Source organism: Salvelinus alpinus, chromosome 3 (genome assembly GCF_045679555.1).
Source record: "Salvelinus alpinus chromosome 3, SLU_Salpinus.1, whole genome shotgun sequence".
Lineage (NCBI taxonomy): Eukaryota > Metazoa > Chordata > Actinopteri > Salmoniformes > Salmonidae > Salvelinus > Salvelinus alpinus.
In genome coordinates, this window is record NC_092088.1 from 10,314,480 (window position 1) to 10,327,151 (window position 12,672).

The 12,672-nt window shown below is 43.6% G+C and overlaps 1 protein-coding gene across 1 annotated transcript; it reads left to right on the forward strand.

Moving 5' to 3' along the window:
- Positions 1-1,526: 1,526 nt before the first annotated feature.
- On the forward strand, positions 1,527-11,496 carry LOC139569992 (dual specificity mitogen-activated protein kinase kinase 4-like). Its single transcript, XM_071391408.1, has 12 exons — positions 1,527-1,776; positions 2,427-2,462; positions 4,700-4,811; positions 5,292-5,466; positions 5,946-6,065; positions 9,629-9,748; positions 9,851-9,902; positions 9,983-10,110; positions 10,226-10,303; positions 10,495-10,643; positions 10,818-10,863; positions 10,994-11,496. The coding sequence occupies exons 1-12, from the start codon at positions 1,653-1,655 to the stop codon at positions 11,099-11,101; spliced, it is 1,248 nt and encodes a 415-aa protein (XP_071247509.1). The 5' UTR covers positions 1,527-1,652; the 3' UTR covers positions 11,102-11,496.
- Positions 11,497-12,672: the final 1,176 nt, after the last annotated feature.

Below are 12,672 nucleotides of genomic sequence, written 5' to 3' on the forward strand. Positions count from 1 at the left end.
TGCTAAATATGTGTATGTGACCAATAACATCTGCTAAACATGTGTATGTGACCAATAACATCTGCTAAACATGTGTACGTGACCAATAACATCTGCTAAACACGTGTATGTGACCAATAACATCTGCTAAACATGTGTATGTGACCAATAACATCTGCTAACCACGTGTATGTGACCAATAACATCTGCTAAACACGTGTATGTGACCAATAACATCTTCTAAACACGTGTATGTGACCAATAACATCTGCTAACCACGTGTATGTGACCAATAACATCTGCTAACCATGTGTACGTGACCAATAACATCTGCTAAACACGTGTATGTGACCAATAACATCTGCTAACCATGTGTATGTGACCAATAACATCTGCTAAACATGTGTACGTGACCAATAACATCTGCTAAACACGTGTATGTGACCAATAACATCTGCTAAACATGTGTATGTGACCAATAACATCTGCTAACCACGTGTATGTGACCAATAACATCTGCTAACCATGTGTATGTGACCAATAACATCTGCTAAACATGTGTACGTGACCAATAACATCTGCTAAACACGTGTATGTGACCAATAACATCTGCTAAACATGTGTATGTGACCAATAATATCTGCTAACCACGTGTATGTGACCAATAACATCTGCTAAACACGTGTATGAGACCAATAACATCTGCTAACCATGTGTATGTGACCAATAACATCTGCTAAACACGTGTATGAGACCAATAACATCTGCTAACCATGTGTATGTGACCAATAACATCTGCTAAACACGTGTATGTGACCAATAACATCTGCTAAACACGTGTATGTGACCAATAACATCTGCTAACCATGTGTATGTGACCAATAACATCTGCTAAACATGTGTACGTGACCAATAACATCTGCTAAACACGTGTATGTGACCAATAACATCTGCTAAACATGTGTATGTGACCAATAACATCTGCTAACCACGTGTATGTGACCAATAACATCTGCTAACCATGTGTATGTGACCAATAACATCTGCTAAACATGTGTATGTGACCAATAACATCTGCTAAACACGTGTATGAGACCAATAACATCTGCTAACCATGTGTATGTGACCAATAACATCTGCTAAACACGTGTATGTGACCAATAACATCTGCTAAACACGTGTATGTGACCAATAGATTTGATTAGATTTTGCAACCACAACAAAACCTAGTTAGACAGGCCCTAGGTGCTACAAATGGGCCAGCCCATCTGACATTTGCCCCGAAATTCCAGATGGTAAGTCCGCCTCTGCTCACGCATTGGCCTACTTACAACCCCTCTACTGCTGGGCCAACCTTACGTCTCCATTACCCCCATTCAATAAAGAATCCTCAAAAATGGTTGCTCCAGTAGACTCAACAGTACGTGCAGTGCCCAAAGTTGAAGCTTGGCGTCCCATACCAGCCCAATGGAAACCCCTTCACTTTCTGGCGTAACTTGTTACGCACAGACTTCCGTGACTGGGCCCGGGACGTCCATAGCCCATCCATAGACGTGGCCGTCGTCTATGCTGTGTTGCGTTCGCTGGCGCAGTGTCCCGTGTGGAGAGAGAGAGAGTGCGAAGTTTGCTCTGCCTGCATTGCAGCCTCAGCGCTGCTGGAATCGAACACAACAATGGCGACTCCCAGTTCCAACAGCAACTCAACAACCTCCAGCGGAAACAGCAACATTGCAGGATCCACCTCGCACCACCATCACCCGCAAACACAACACATGACCACCGTCAGCAGCATGCAAGGTTAGACCAGATGCCCTAAATGTCTATTTTCAAGTTGATCAGAGCTATTAAACGTTAACTGTTGAAAAACATGACTTGGCTAGCCTAACTACCATTGCCCCGAGGCTAAGCTACATAGCAGAGATACAGTGTAGCTAACTATATATTCTGCTAAATGTAGCGCGTCGGCCATTTGTTGCAACGTTGTGATTTTCTGCTAGGTGTACTGTAACAATGTTACAACCGCTGATATGTAAACGCACCAACTGAAAATTGTTGCATTGTAGTTACGGACGTTCCACTGCAATTGAGTTTACATCAACCGATGTTAGCTGCTACATGCACAACGAAACCCAAGGCCTAGTACCAGATTGAGAAATTTATGTTTCCCCTTTCACAAAACCTACGTATTTATTACTGTATTGTTACTAAATTAATTACACTATATGTAGATAATAACGTTTCAATTACTTTGTTTTCTAATATATATTTTACCTTTTTTAAACAATGAGACATAATTGGCATTGAGATGTTAACTGTCAGTGCTATATTTTGAGTGACAATGTATTATGTCGCAATCTGTGATCAGTGTTGGTGCTATCTACTATGTACTTCGTGTGTGTCTGTCGGGAAAATTCCAGTTTCAACTCTTTTATTTTTAAACATTTCAGAAAGCAACACGTGCTGGAGGTGTCAAAACGAAACAGGTACTATTTATTTTTATTTATAGGATTTCAGTAGAATATTACTAGGTTGATGTGATATTCTGTTGATCATAGTGGAATATATACTTCCATCCAGGTTATATAATGACCAGACAACAGGAAGATCTCTCTCTCTCTCTCTCTCCCTACTTTAGAGTTTCAGATAGGGTGGGTATAGTTTGTGGAACGTTCCAACAGGAATCTGTTCCAAAAACTTTGTAAAGTACAAGGTTGCCAATAAACAACACATACAAAGTTGCCTGATCAATTCACCTAGCTAACTAGCTGCCGAATAGCCACCAACTCACCACGTAGCTTATTCTTAATGTTTGTCCATAGGCTACCAGAGTGAGGACAGACATTTTACGGAATAAACGTGGTGAGTTAAAAACTTTATGAATTAGCCCACTCCCTGCCCGGTATTTTATTCTGCCGCTATACAACCTTGTTATTTACAACGTTTTTGGAACAGATTCCTGTTGGGACATTTCATAAATGATACCCACTAACACACTCTCATAGCACACCAACCCTCTCTCTCTGTGGGTGCATCTCAATATTCTGAAGTGGCTTCCTCTCCCTGTCTCCTTTCCTCCATCTGCAATGACTGGACAGGTAAAAGCAAAGACTTGGTTGGTATCGACCGTATCTCTTTTACCTAGTATGTGTTGTCAGAGCCGTGAAGGAGAGTAGACAAGGTAGGTGAGGGAGGAGAGGAGACAAGGAGTGGAAGCCACTCTAGACTATTGAGATGCCGTCTTACACCTCTGGAGAGACCTGAAAATAGCTGTGCAGCGACGCTCCCCATCCAACCTGACAGAGCTTGAGAGGATCTGCAGAGACGAATGGGAGAAACTCCCCAAATACAGATGTGCCAAGCTTGTAGCGTCATACCCAAGAAGACTCGGCTGTAATCGCTGCCAAAGGTGCTTCAACAAAGTACAGAGTAAAGGGTCTGAATACTTATGTAAATGTGATTTTTTTATATAAACTTTTTAATACATTTGCAAAAATGTCTAAACTGTTTTTGCTTTGTCATTATGGTATTGTTTGTTGATGGATGAGGAAAATATTTTAAAAAATCAATTTTAGAATAAGGCTGTAAACTAACAAAATGTGGAAAAAGTCAATGGGTCTGAATACTTTCCGAATGATCTGTAGCTATAATAATTATTTCCAGTCTCCTGAAACATCACTGCTACTTTAATGTACTGAAACTCAACTCTGAGACTTCTGGTTACATGACTTAGTGGAGTTTGTGGCTTACTAGTTTTTATTGAAATGGTTCTCAATAGCTAGGTTTCCATCCAGTTAGTGAGAGATTTTCATGTGAAAATTCTAAAATCCACATAAAGAAAATGTAAATTTTGCCACTAGTGGTGACTAGTGGCACTAGTCCACCTAACTTGTTGCCGATAAAAATCAGTGCGTGATGACAATTCACACACATGTGATTTTTCACTTAAGTTTTCATGTACTGAATAAATGTTTCCAACACTTTTTCAATTCTACCAATAGTTTTGTCACAAACTGTTGCGTTAAATAGCAAATGGTCTTGGCACGTGTGTATAGGCTAGTCTACACACTGAGATTATTATGGTTAAGACTGTCAAAAGGAACTCAAGTCTCGATAATAACGTCACCAGAATCAAACCCTCGATATTTATTGGAACATGAAGATCACCGTGCACTTTCATCACCCTGTGCAGTTCATAAGTTATTTCACCTGTAGCCTAATAAACTGCGTTGTTTCCTGAGTCGTAGTGGGAGGACCACATCATATCATCGCGTGATTCCAAGTTTACTTTGATATGATGGTCTTTACATCAATGTTTGTGCATTAAGGCGTTTCCACCACCGTTTCTTGCATAACAAATTTTACCGACACAAAATGATCCCAACGTGTCAAACGAACAAATGATCTGTTGGCATTTATAAAATTATACCGAAACTTCCTGTTTCCATCCCATCTCTCATGATTTAAAAGAATACTTTTGAGTTTACTCGTGTGAAAACTGTTGATAGAAACATGGTTATTGGTCTCACTTTATGATACAGTCCTGAAAACTGTTTCATATTGTGAAAAATACTTATTCCATGGTCATACATCCTATTCGGTTCCATCGCCATAGAATCATAACTATATGTCCCATTCACCAATGTAGCGTTACCTGGTCTCCCTTGTTCCCTAACCAGCATATGTTGTGTACAAACTGTTTCCTCCTGTGTCTCTCTGCCAGGTAAACGTAAAGCCCTGAAGCTGAACTTCGCCAACCCTTCAGTGAAGCCAGCTACCAGGTTGCCCCTCAACCCCACACCTTCAACTGCCCCCTCCTTCCAGAACCCACACATGTAAGTGCTGTGGAGAGTGGATCAGAAATGCACACTTAGAGACCTGATAGTCCTTAGCTTTCTAACAGGTTATGTATTTCTGTTTGGTTTTATTGTTGTAGAGAAACATCTTCACACGGTCTGTAGGGTACTGTCTGTGTGAAGGAATAGTGTTTAAGACTCTGAGAATACAGTAAAATGGCTGTGCAGGATTAGACCGCATCTTCAGTCTCTTCTTCAGTGTGGTCTGCTCTGCTATTGAGGAAGAAACCAAGACGTTATGATTGTAAAGGAACGAGGTGGGTTAGAAATCACTTCCTTGTGTATGTATGATGCTCCCTTCTGCCCCAAAACACTCTCTTCTTCATTCTCTCTCTGTTTCCTCTTTTTCCTCTCTATTCCTCTTTTCCACCTCCTCTCTCTCTCACCCTGTCTTCATCCTTCCTCACATCTCTTTACCTCTCTTTCTCCTCTCTTCTCCATCCTCTTCCTCCCCTACAGAGAGCGTATGAGGACACACAGTATCGAGTCGTCGGGGAAGCTGAAGATTTCTACGGAGAATGCCTGTGACTTCACGGCCGAGGACCTGAGGGACCTGGGGGAGATCGGCCGTGGGGCCTATGGCTCCGTCAACCAGATGCAGCACAAACCCAGCGGACAGATCATGGCCGTCAAGGTGACCACACCAGTTGCTCTCATCCTCACTGACTGAGACATTCCAAGTTGAATACTAACGTTGATATACTGTAGTCTACGCACCTCGTCAATCAGATTGATCTGGGTTAAGAGGGCGGGTGTTAAGGAGCGCGGTTGGGCGGGTCATTTTTCGAGGACGCATGACTCGACTTTCGCCTCTCCCAATCCTGTTGGGGAGTTGCAGCGATGAGGCAAGATTGTAGTGGATCACAATTGGATATCACGACAATGGGGAGACAAATGAGCGCATCTCAAGGATGGCGCATAACAAGTATGAGACCTGGTAAAATATTGTCTTGGTTCTTGGTGGATGGTAGACCTAGTCATACAATAGTGTTTTAATGTCTTCATCAGGTGACGACTAGGACGCGCTATAAACTGATCTGAGCTGTTAATAGTTTCCTCTATTTCTGCTGAACACCTGTTGTTGTTGTCGTCTCTGTGTCCCCCCCCCCCCAGAGGATCCGCTCCACGGTGGATGAGAAGGAACAGAAGCAGCTGCTGATGGATCTAGACGTGGTGATGAGGAGTAGTGACTGTCTCTACATCGTTCAGTTCTACGGAGCTCTCTTCAGAGAGGTGAGACTGTCAAATCACATTTTATTTGTCACATGATTTGTAAACAACAGGTGTGGACTAACAGTAATGCTTACTGATGGGCCCTTTCCCTTGTCAATAAGACAAGGAATAAATACACAATGAGTAACAATAACATGGCTATATACATGGGTTATCAGTACCGAGTCGATGGGCAGGGGTACGAGGTAATTGAAGTAGATAAGTACATATAGGTATGGATAAAGTGACTAGGCAGGATAGAGTAAACAATAGCAGCAGCGTATGTGATGAGTCTAAAGAGTTAGTGCAAAGGGGGTTCAATGCAGATAGTCCGTGTAGCTATTTGAAGCTGTTCCTGGTCCTATTGGTTCCAGACTTGGTGCATTGGTACCGCTTGCTGTGCGGTAGCAGAGAGAACAGTATGACTTGGGTGGCTGGAGTCTTTGACAATTTTTAGGGCCTTCCTCTGACACGTCTGGAACAGAGCTCCTTGATGGCAAGGAGCTCGTACGCACAACCCTCTGTAGCAGCTTGTGGTCGGATACCGAACAGTTGCCGTACCAAGTGGTGATGCAGACAGTCAAGATGCTCTCAATGGTGCAGCTGTAGAACTTTTTGAAGATCTGTAGGCTCATGCCTACAGATCTTGCTTCCTGAGGCATTATTGTGTCTTCTTCACGACTGTGTTGGTGTGTGTGGACCATGTTAATTCCTTAGTGATGTGGAGACCGATTAACTTGAAGCTCTCGACCTGCTCCACTACAGCCCCATCAATGTGAATGGGGGCGTGCTCTGCCCTCAGTTTCCTTTAGTCCACGTTCAGCTCCTTTGTCTTGCTGACGTTGAGGGAAAGGTTGTTGTCCTGGCACCACACTGCCAGATCTCTGACCTCCTCCCTGTAGGTAGTCTCATCGTCGTCGGTGATCAGGCCTCCCGCTGTCGTGTCGTCAGCAAACTTAATGATGGTGTTGGAGTCGTGCCTGGCCATGCAGTCATGTGTGAACAGGGAGTACAGGAGGGGACTGAGCACGCACCCCTGAGGGGCCCCTGTGTTGATGATCAGCGTGGCAGATGTGTTGTTACCTACCCTTACCACCTAGGGGCGGCCCATCAGGAAGTCCAGGATCCAGTTGCAGAGGGAGGTGTTAAGTCCCAAGCTTGGAGGGCACTATGGTGTTGAACGCTGAGCTTGAGTCAATGAACAACATTCACAGGTGTTCCTCTTATCCAGGTGAGAGAGGGCAGTGTGGAGTGTAAGCGAGACTGTGTCATCGGTTAATATAATATCTACAGTACATGTTTTAATACCTACATGACTGTATATTATATATTAGGAGTAGTGACTGTTTCTATACTGAACAAAAATATTAACGCAACATGTAAAGTCTTGGTCCCATGTTTCATGCGCTGAAATAAAAGTTCACAGAAATTTTCCATATGCACAAAATCTTATTTCTCTCAGATTTTGTGCATAAATTTGTTTACATCCTTGTTAGTGAGCCTTTGTCCTTTGTCAAGATAATCCATCCACCTGACAGGTGTGGCATGTGAAGAAGCTGATTAAACTGCATGATCATTGCACAGGTGCACTTTGTGCTGGGGACAACAAAAGGCCACTGTAAAATGTGCAATTTTGTCACACAGTGCCACAGATGTCTCAAGTTTTGAAGGAGCGTGCAATTGGCATGCTGACTGCAGGAATGTCCACCAGAGCTTTTGGCAGAGAATTTAATGTTAATTTCTCTACCATCAGCCGCATCAAGTAATTAATCAAGAATTTGGTAGTACGTCCAACTGGCGTCACAACCGCAGACCACGTGTAACCACGGCAACCCAGGACCTCCACATCTGGTTTCTTCACCTGCGGGCTCGTCTGGGACCAGCCACCAGGACATCTGATGAAACCGAGGAGTATTTCTGTCTATGATAAAGCTCTTTTGTGGGGAAAAACTAATTCCGATTGGCTGGGCCTGGCTTCCCAGTGGGTGGGCCTTTGCCCACCCATGGCTCCACCCCTGCCCAGTCATGTGAAAGCCATAGATTAGGGCCTAATAATTTTATTTGCGGGCGGCAGGTAGCCTAGTGGTTAGAGCGTTGGACTAGTAACTGAAAGGTTGGAAGATCGAATCCCAGAGGTGACAAGGTAAAAATCTGTCGTTCTGCCCCTGAACAAGGCAGTTAACCCACCGTTCCTAGGCCGTCATTGAAAATAAGAATTTGTTCTTAACTGACTTGCCTAGTTAAATAAAGGTAAAAATAAAACATTTTGACTGACTGATTTCCTTATATGAACTGTAACTCAGTAAAATCGTTAATTGTTGCATGTTACGGTTATACACTAATCGACCAAAAGTATGTGGACACCTGCTCGTCGAGCATCGATATCCAAAATCTTGGGCATTAATATGGAGAAGGTCCCCCCTTTGCTGCTATAACATCCTCCACTCTTCTGGGAGGCTTTAACCTAGATGTTAGAACATTGCTGTGGGGACTTGCTTCTATTCAGCCACAAGAGCATTCGTGAGGTCAGCGCTCTGTTTAGGCCAGTCAAATTTTTACACACCAATCTCGACAAACCATTTCTGTATGGACCTCTTTTTGTGCATGGGTGCATTGTCATGCTGAAACAGGAAAGGGCCTTCCTCAAACTGTTGCCACAAAGTTGGAAGCACAGAATCGCATAGAATGTCATTGTATGCTGTAGCGTTAAGATTTCCCTTCACTGGAACTAAGGGGCCTAGCCCGAACCATAAACAGCCCCAGACCATTATTCCTCCTCCACCAAATTTTACAGGGCACTATGCATTTGGCAGGTAAGATTCTCCTGGCATCTGCCAAACCAGATTCGTCCGTTGGGCTGCCAAATGGTGAAGCTTGATTCATCACGCTTGGCATTGTGATCTTAGACCTGTGTGTGGCTGCTCGGCCATGGAATCCCATTTCATGAAGCTCCCGACGAATAGTTATTGTGCTGACGTTGCTTCCAGAGGCAGTTTGGAACTCGGTAGTGAGTGTTGCAACCGAGGACAGACGGTTTTTACGTGCCTTAGCACTCGCGGCCCCATTCTGTGAGCTTGTATGGGCCTACCACTTTGCGGCTGAGCCATTGTTGCTCCTACATGTTTCTACTTCACAATAACAGCACTTACAGTTGACCAGAGCAGCTCTAGTAGGGCAGAAATTTGACAAACTGACTTGTTGGAAAAGTGGCATCCTATGACGGTGCCACATTGAAAGTCACTGAGCTCTTCAGTAAGGCCATTCAACTGCCAATGTTTGTCTATGGAGTTTGCATGGCTGTTATGTTTGATTTTATACATCTGTCAGCAACGGGTGTGGCTGAAATGGCCTAATCCACTAATTTTAAGGGATGTCCACATACTTTTATGTATACAGTGCATGTTAGTTCTGTATATATCGTCCAGTTATACAGAGTTCTCGTCAGAAAGGTGAGAATAACTAATTAGACAGGTTCAGTTGTGGGGCAGTAGTAATGTTTGGTCTGTACTGAGTGGTGGCTGGACATGTTGTTTTGTTACAATGTGGCACACTTGTGCTCAATAATGACATTTTTTTCTCTTTAGGGCGACTGTTGGATATGTATGGAACTAATGTCTACCTCGTTCGACAAATTCTACAAATATGTATATTGTTCGTTAGATGACGTCATTCCAGAGGAAATATTAGGCAAAATTACATTAGCAGTGAGTGGTTATTTTATTTTCTGTGACTATAATCTGTTTATAACATATTTATATGAATGCAGTTGTTGGTCACAGATTGTAATGAAATGTGTTTCTTTACAGACCGTTAAAGCGCTGAACCACTTAAAAGAAAACTTGAAAATAATTCACAGAGGTAAGTTGTCAGATACATCTTGTAGAGTTTGGACATATTTATACAAATTCCAAAACGTCAGTATGTTTGTGATCTTACAGACATCAAACCTTCCAACATTCTCATGGACCGTAATGGCAACATCAAGCTGTGTGACTTTGGCATCAGTGGTCAGCTGGTGGACTCTATAGCCAAGACCAGAGACGCAGGCTGCAGACCCTACATGGCAGTAAGTCTGTACATTTTGGGGGGAAAATCTCACTAAAATGTCAAGCTAGGATTCGGTTCCTGATTTGTCCGGTATATCGTGGAAAAGTTGTGTTTGTTCTTTTCCTGTTGCCCAGCCGGAGAGGATAGACCCCAGTGCATCCAGACAAGGCTACGACGTCCGATCTGACGTGTGGAGTTTGGGGATCACCCTGGTACTTATTTAATTCAGTTAATTCATACATTGATTTGATGGCCTCCAATGGGGAAAAACATGTTTACTATGTTATAACCTAGCTGCACTGTTATTGATAACAATTTGTACACAAAGAAATACACAATCAAACAATTTCTAAACCCTTGTTGGTGGTAGTCAATGAGTAATTGCATTTCTGTGTGTCTTCAGTATGAGTTGGCCACCGGCAGATTCCCGTATCCCAAGTGGAATAGCGTGTTTGATCAGCTGACCCAGGTGGTGAAGGGCGAGCCGCCCCAGCTCTGCAACTCTGAGGACAGACAGTTCTCCCCCAAGTTCATCAACTTTGTCAATTTATGGTGAGCATCACCGCTGGTGAAAGCAGTCTACCACTCCCTCCAGTGGACATGCTATTAGACTCTCACCCTAGAGGATTCACCATTGGTTTTTGCCTCCCTCTCCTGGTAGAATGGTGAAAAGGCAACATTGCTCTTTCTGATGTCTTGCCAATTGCTTCTTCTCTTGTTCTACAGCCTCACAAAGGATGAGTCCAAGCGGCCCAAGTACAAGGAGCTCCTGGTAAGTTTGTGTCTTTCTATGTTGGCACTTGATGTTGTTTGTGGATTTCACTGTGTATTGATTGCTATGCGGGCAACAGCAAAGCTTGACCTAGTTTCTACGTGGCTGAGGTAATGTTTGTCTCCTCCAGAAACACCCGCTCATCCTGATGTACGAGGAGAGGTTTGTGGACGTGGCCAGCTACGTGTGTCGCATCCTGGACCAGATCCCTGCCTCCTCCCCTATGTATGTGGACTGACGGGGACGGGGGGACACTTTGCACGGCGACACACGCAACGGGGGGGGTCGGTACACCGCATGACATCCTGTGTCCTCAGTTACTATAGTAACAAGGTGTTTGTTTCCATGTTCCAGAGAACATGAGGACAATTCCATATTCCAAACCAATCGCCCTGTGCAATACGATAATACACACATACTTGTCACCACCCTGTTCAATGTCCATAAAAACATCTAGATTATCCTCCCGTCTTCAGACAGCTAAACTTGAAGACGTTCAATTGGCTCAACGTATATATACACAACGTTCATCTTTTTTATGTGCTTGGGAAAAAACGGTTTAGAGTCCATATACGGTGTATACTTGAAAATCGATGTTACCAAATAAACAAACATGTTGGAAAGTGCCGCTCATGACGTTATGAAAAGAGTCATCTATTTGGATTGTACATGGTGGACTGTATTGTATGTATGCGTTTGTGTGCTCACCTCTACGTCGTCAGATTTTTTTTTTTTTTTTACAGATGTAATGCAGACAGACTTGTCTGAGCGAGACACTCGAATCTCTCAGTATGCTGTGGGCACCTTAACTCCTTGTAAAGGAAGGGGTCTGATGATGCAAAAGTTATTGTTCCCTTGAAACACAGATCGATGGTGTAAACGTGGCTTTATTTTCTTAATATGCAATTTTACAGTATGACTCCAAATGTTGTTCTCTGCTAACTGTACAGTAGGATTGTAAATCTATATGTATGTGTACATTTCAAAACAGTCTGCTATTATTCACCGGTTCTGTTCAGCAGTTAGGACTTGTTACCACGGACGCACTCGACAGTGTCTCCTCAAGCAGTGTAGAGTACACAGTTCTCCACCTGCCACACGTTGAAAAGTGGATGAAGTTCTAGCCAGTCGGCTAGCTATTAAACCTGTCACTTTGCAAGACGTCACAAGTTGAACATGTCAGATATACATCTCATTGCTTGACCAGGCCAGTGCTGCATCTGTCTGTGTAAAAGGAGTGTCCGACCGCCACGACAGTCATGTTATACTACAGCACTGTTCAGCTGCCCAGCCTTCCTGATCACACACAGAATCATAGATAAAAATCGGCATGTGGCTGGGGCCGCTCGCCATGATACGAGGCTCGCACTGATAGAAGGTTCTGTTTGCTTAGGCAACATGTAGGGCGCATCTCAATAGTGTCCAGTGAAATCCTCTTCTTGTCCCCTTTTCCACTGATGTGAAAGACCTAGACTGGTGAACATTGAATAGATGTTACTGATAGGCTTTCACCTATCCTGTGTAGTCTGATCAGTGCAGATTGTTGTGTATTTGGGTCTCGAGTGGCCTAAGGGACTGCATTGCGGTGCTAGAGGCGTCACTACAGACCCTGGTTCATTCCCAGGCTGTCACACAACCGGCCGTGATTGGGAACCCCATAGGGCGGCGCACAATTGGCCCAGCATCATCCGGGTTAGGCCGTCATTGTAAATATGAACTTGTTCTGAACTGACTTGCCTAGTTAAATAACGGCTAAATAAAATAAAAAGATGAATGAGAGGTGAGGAAGTCACTCTTTCACGCTCAGAA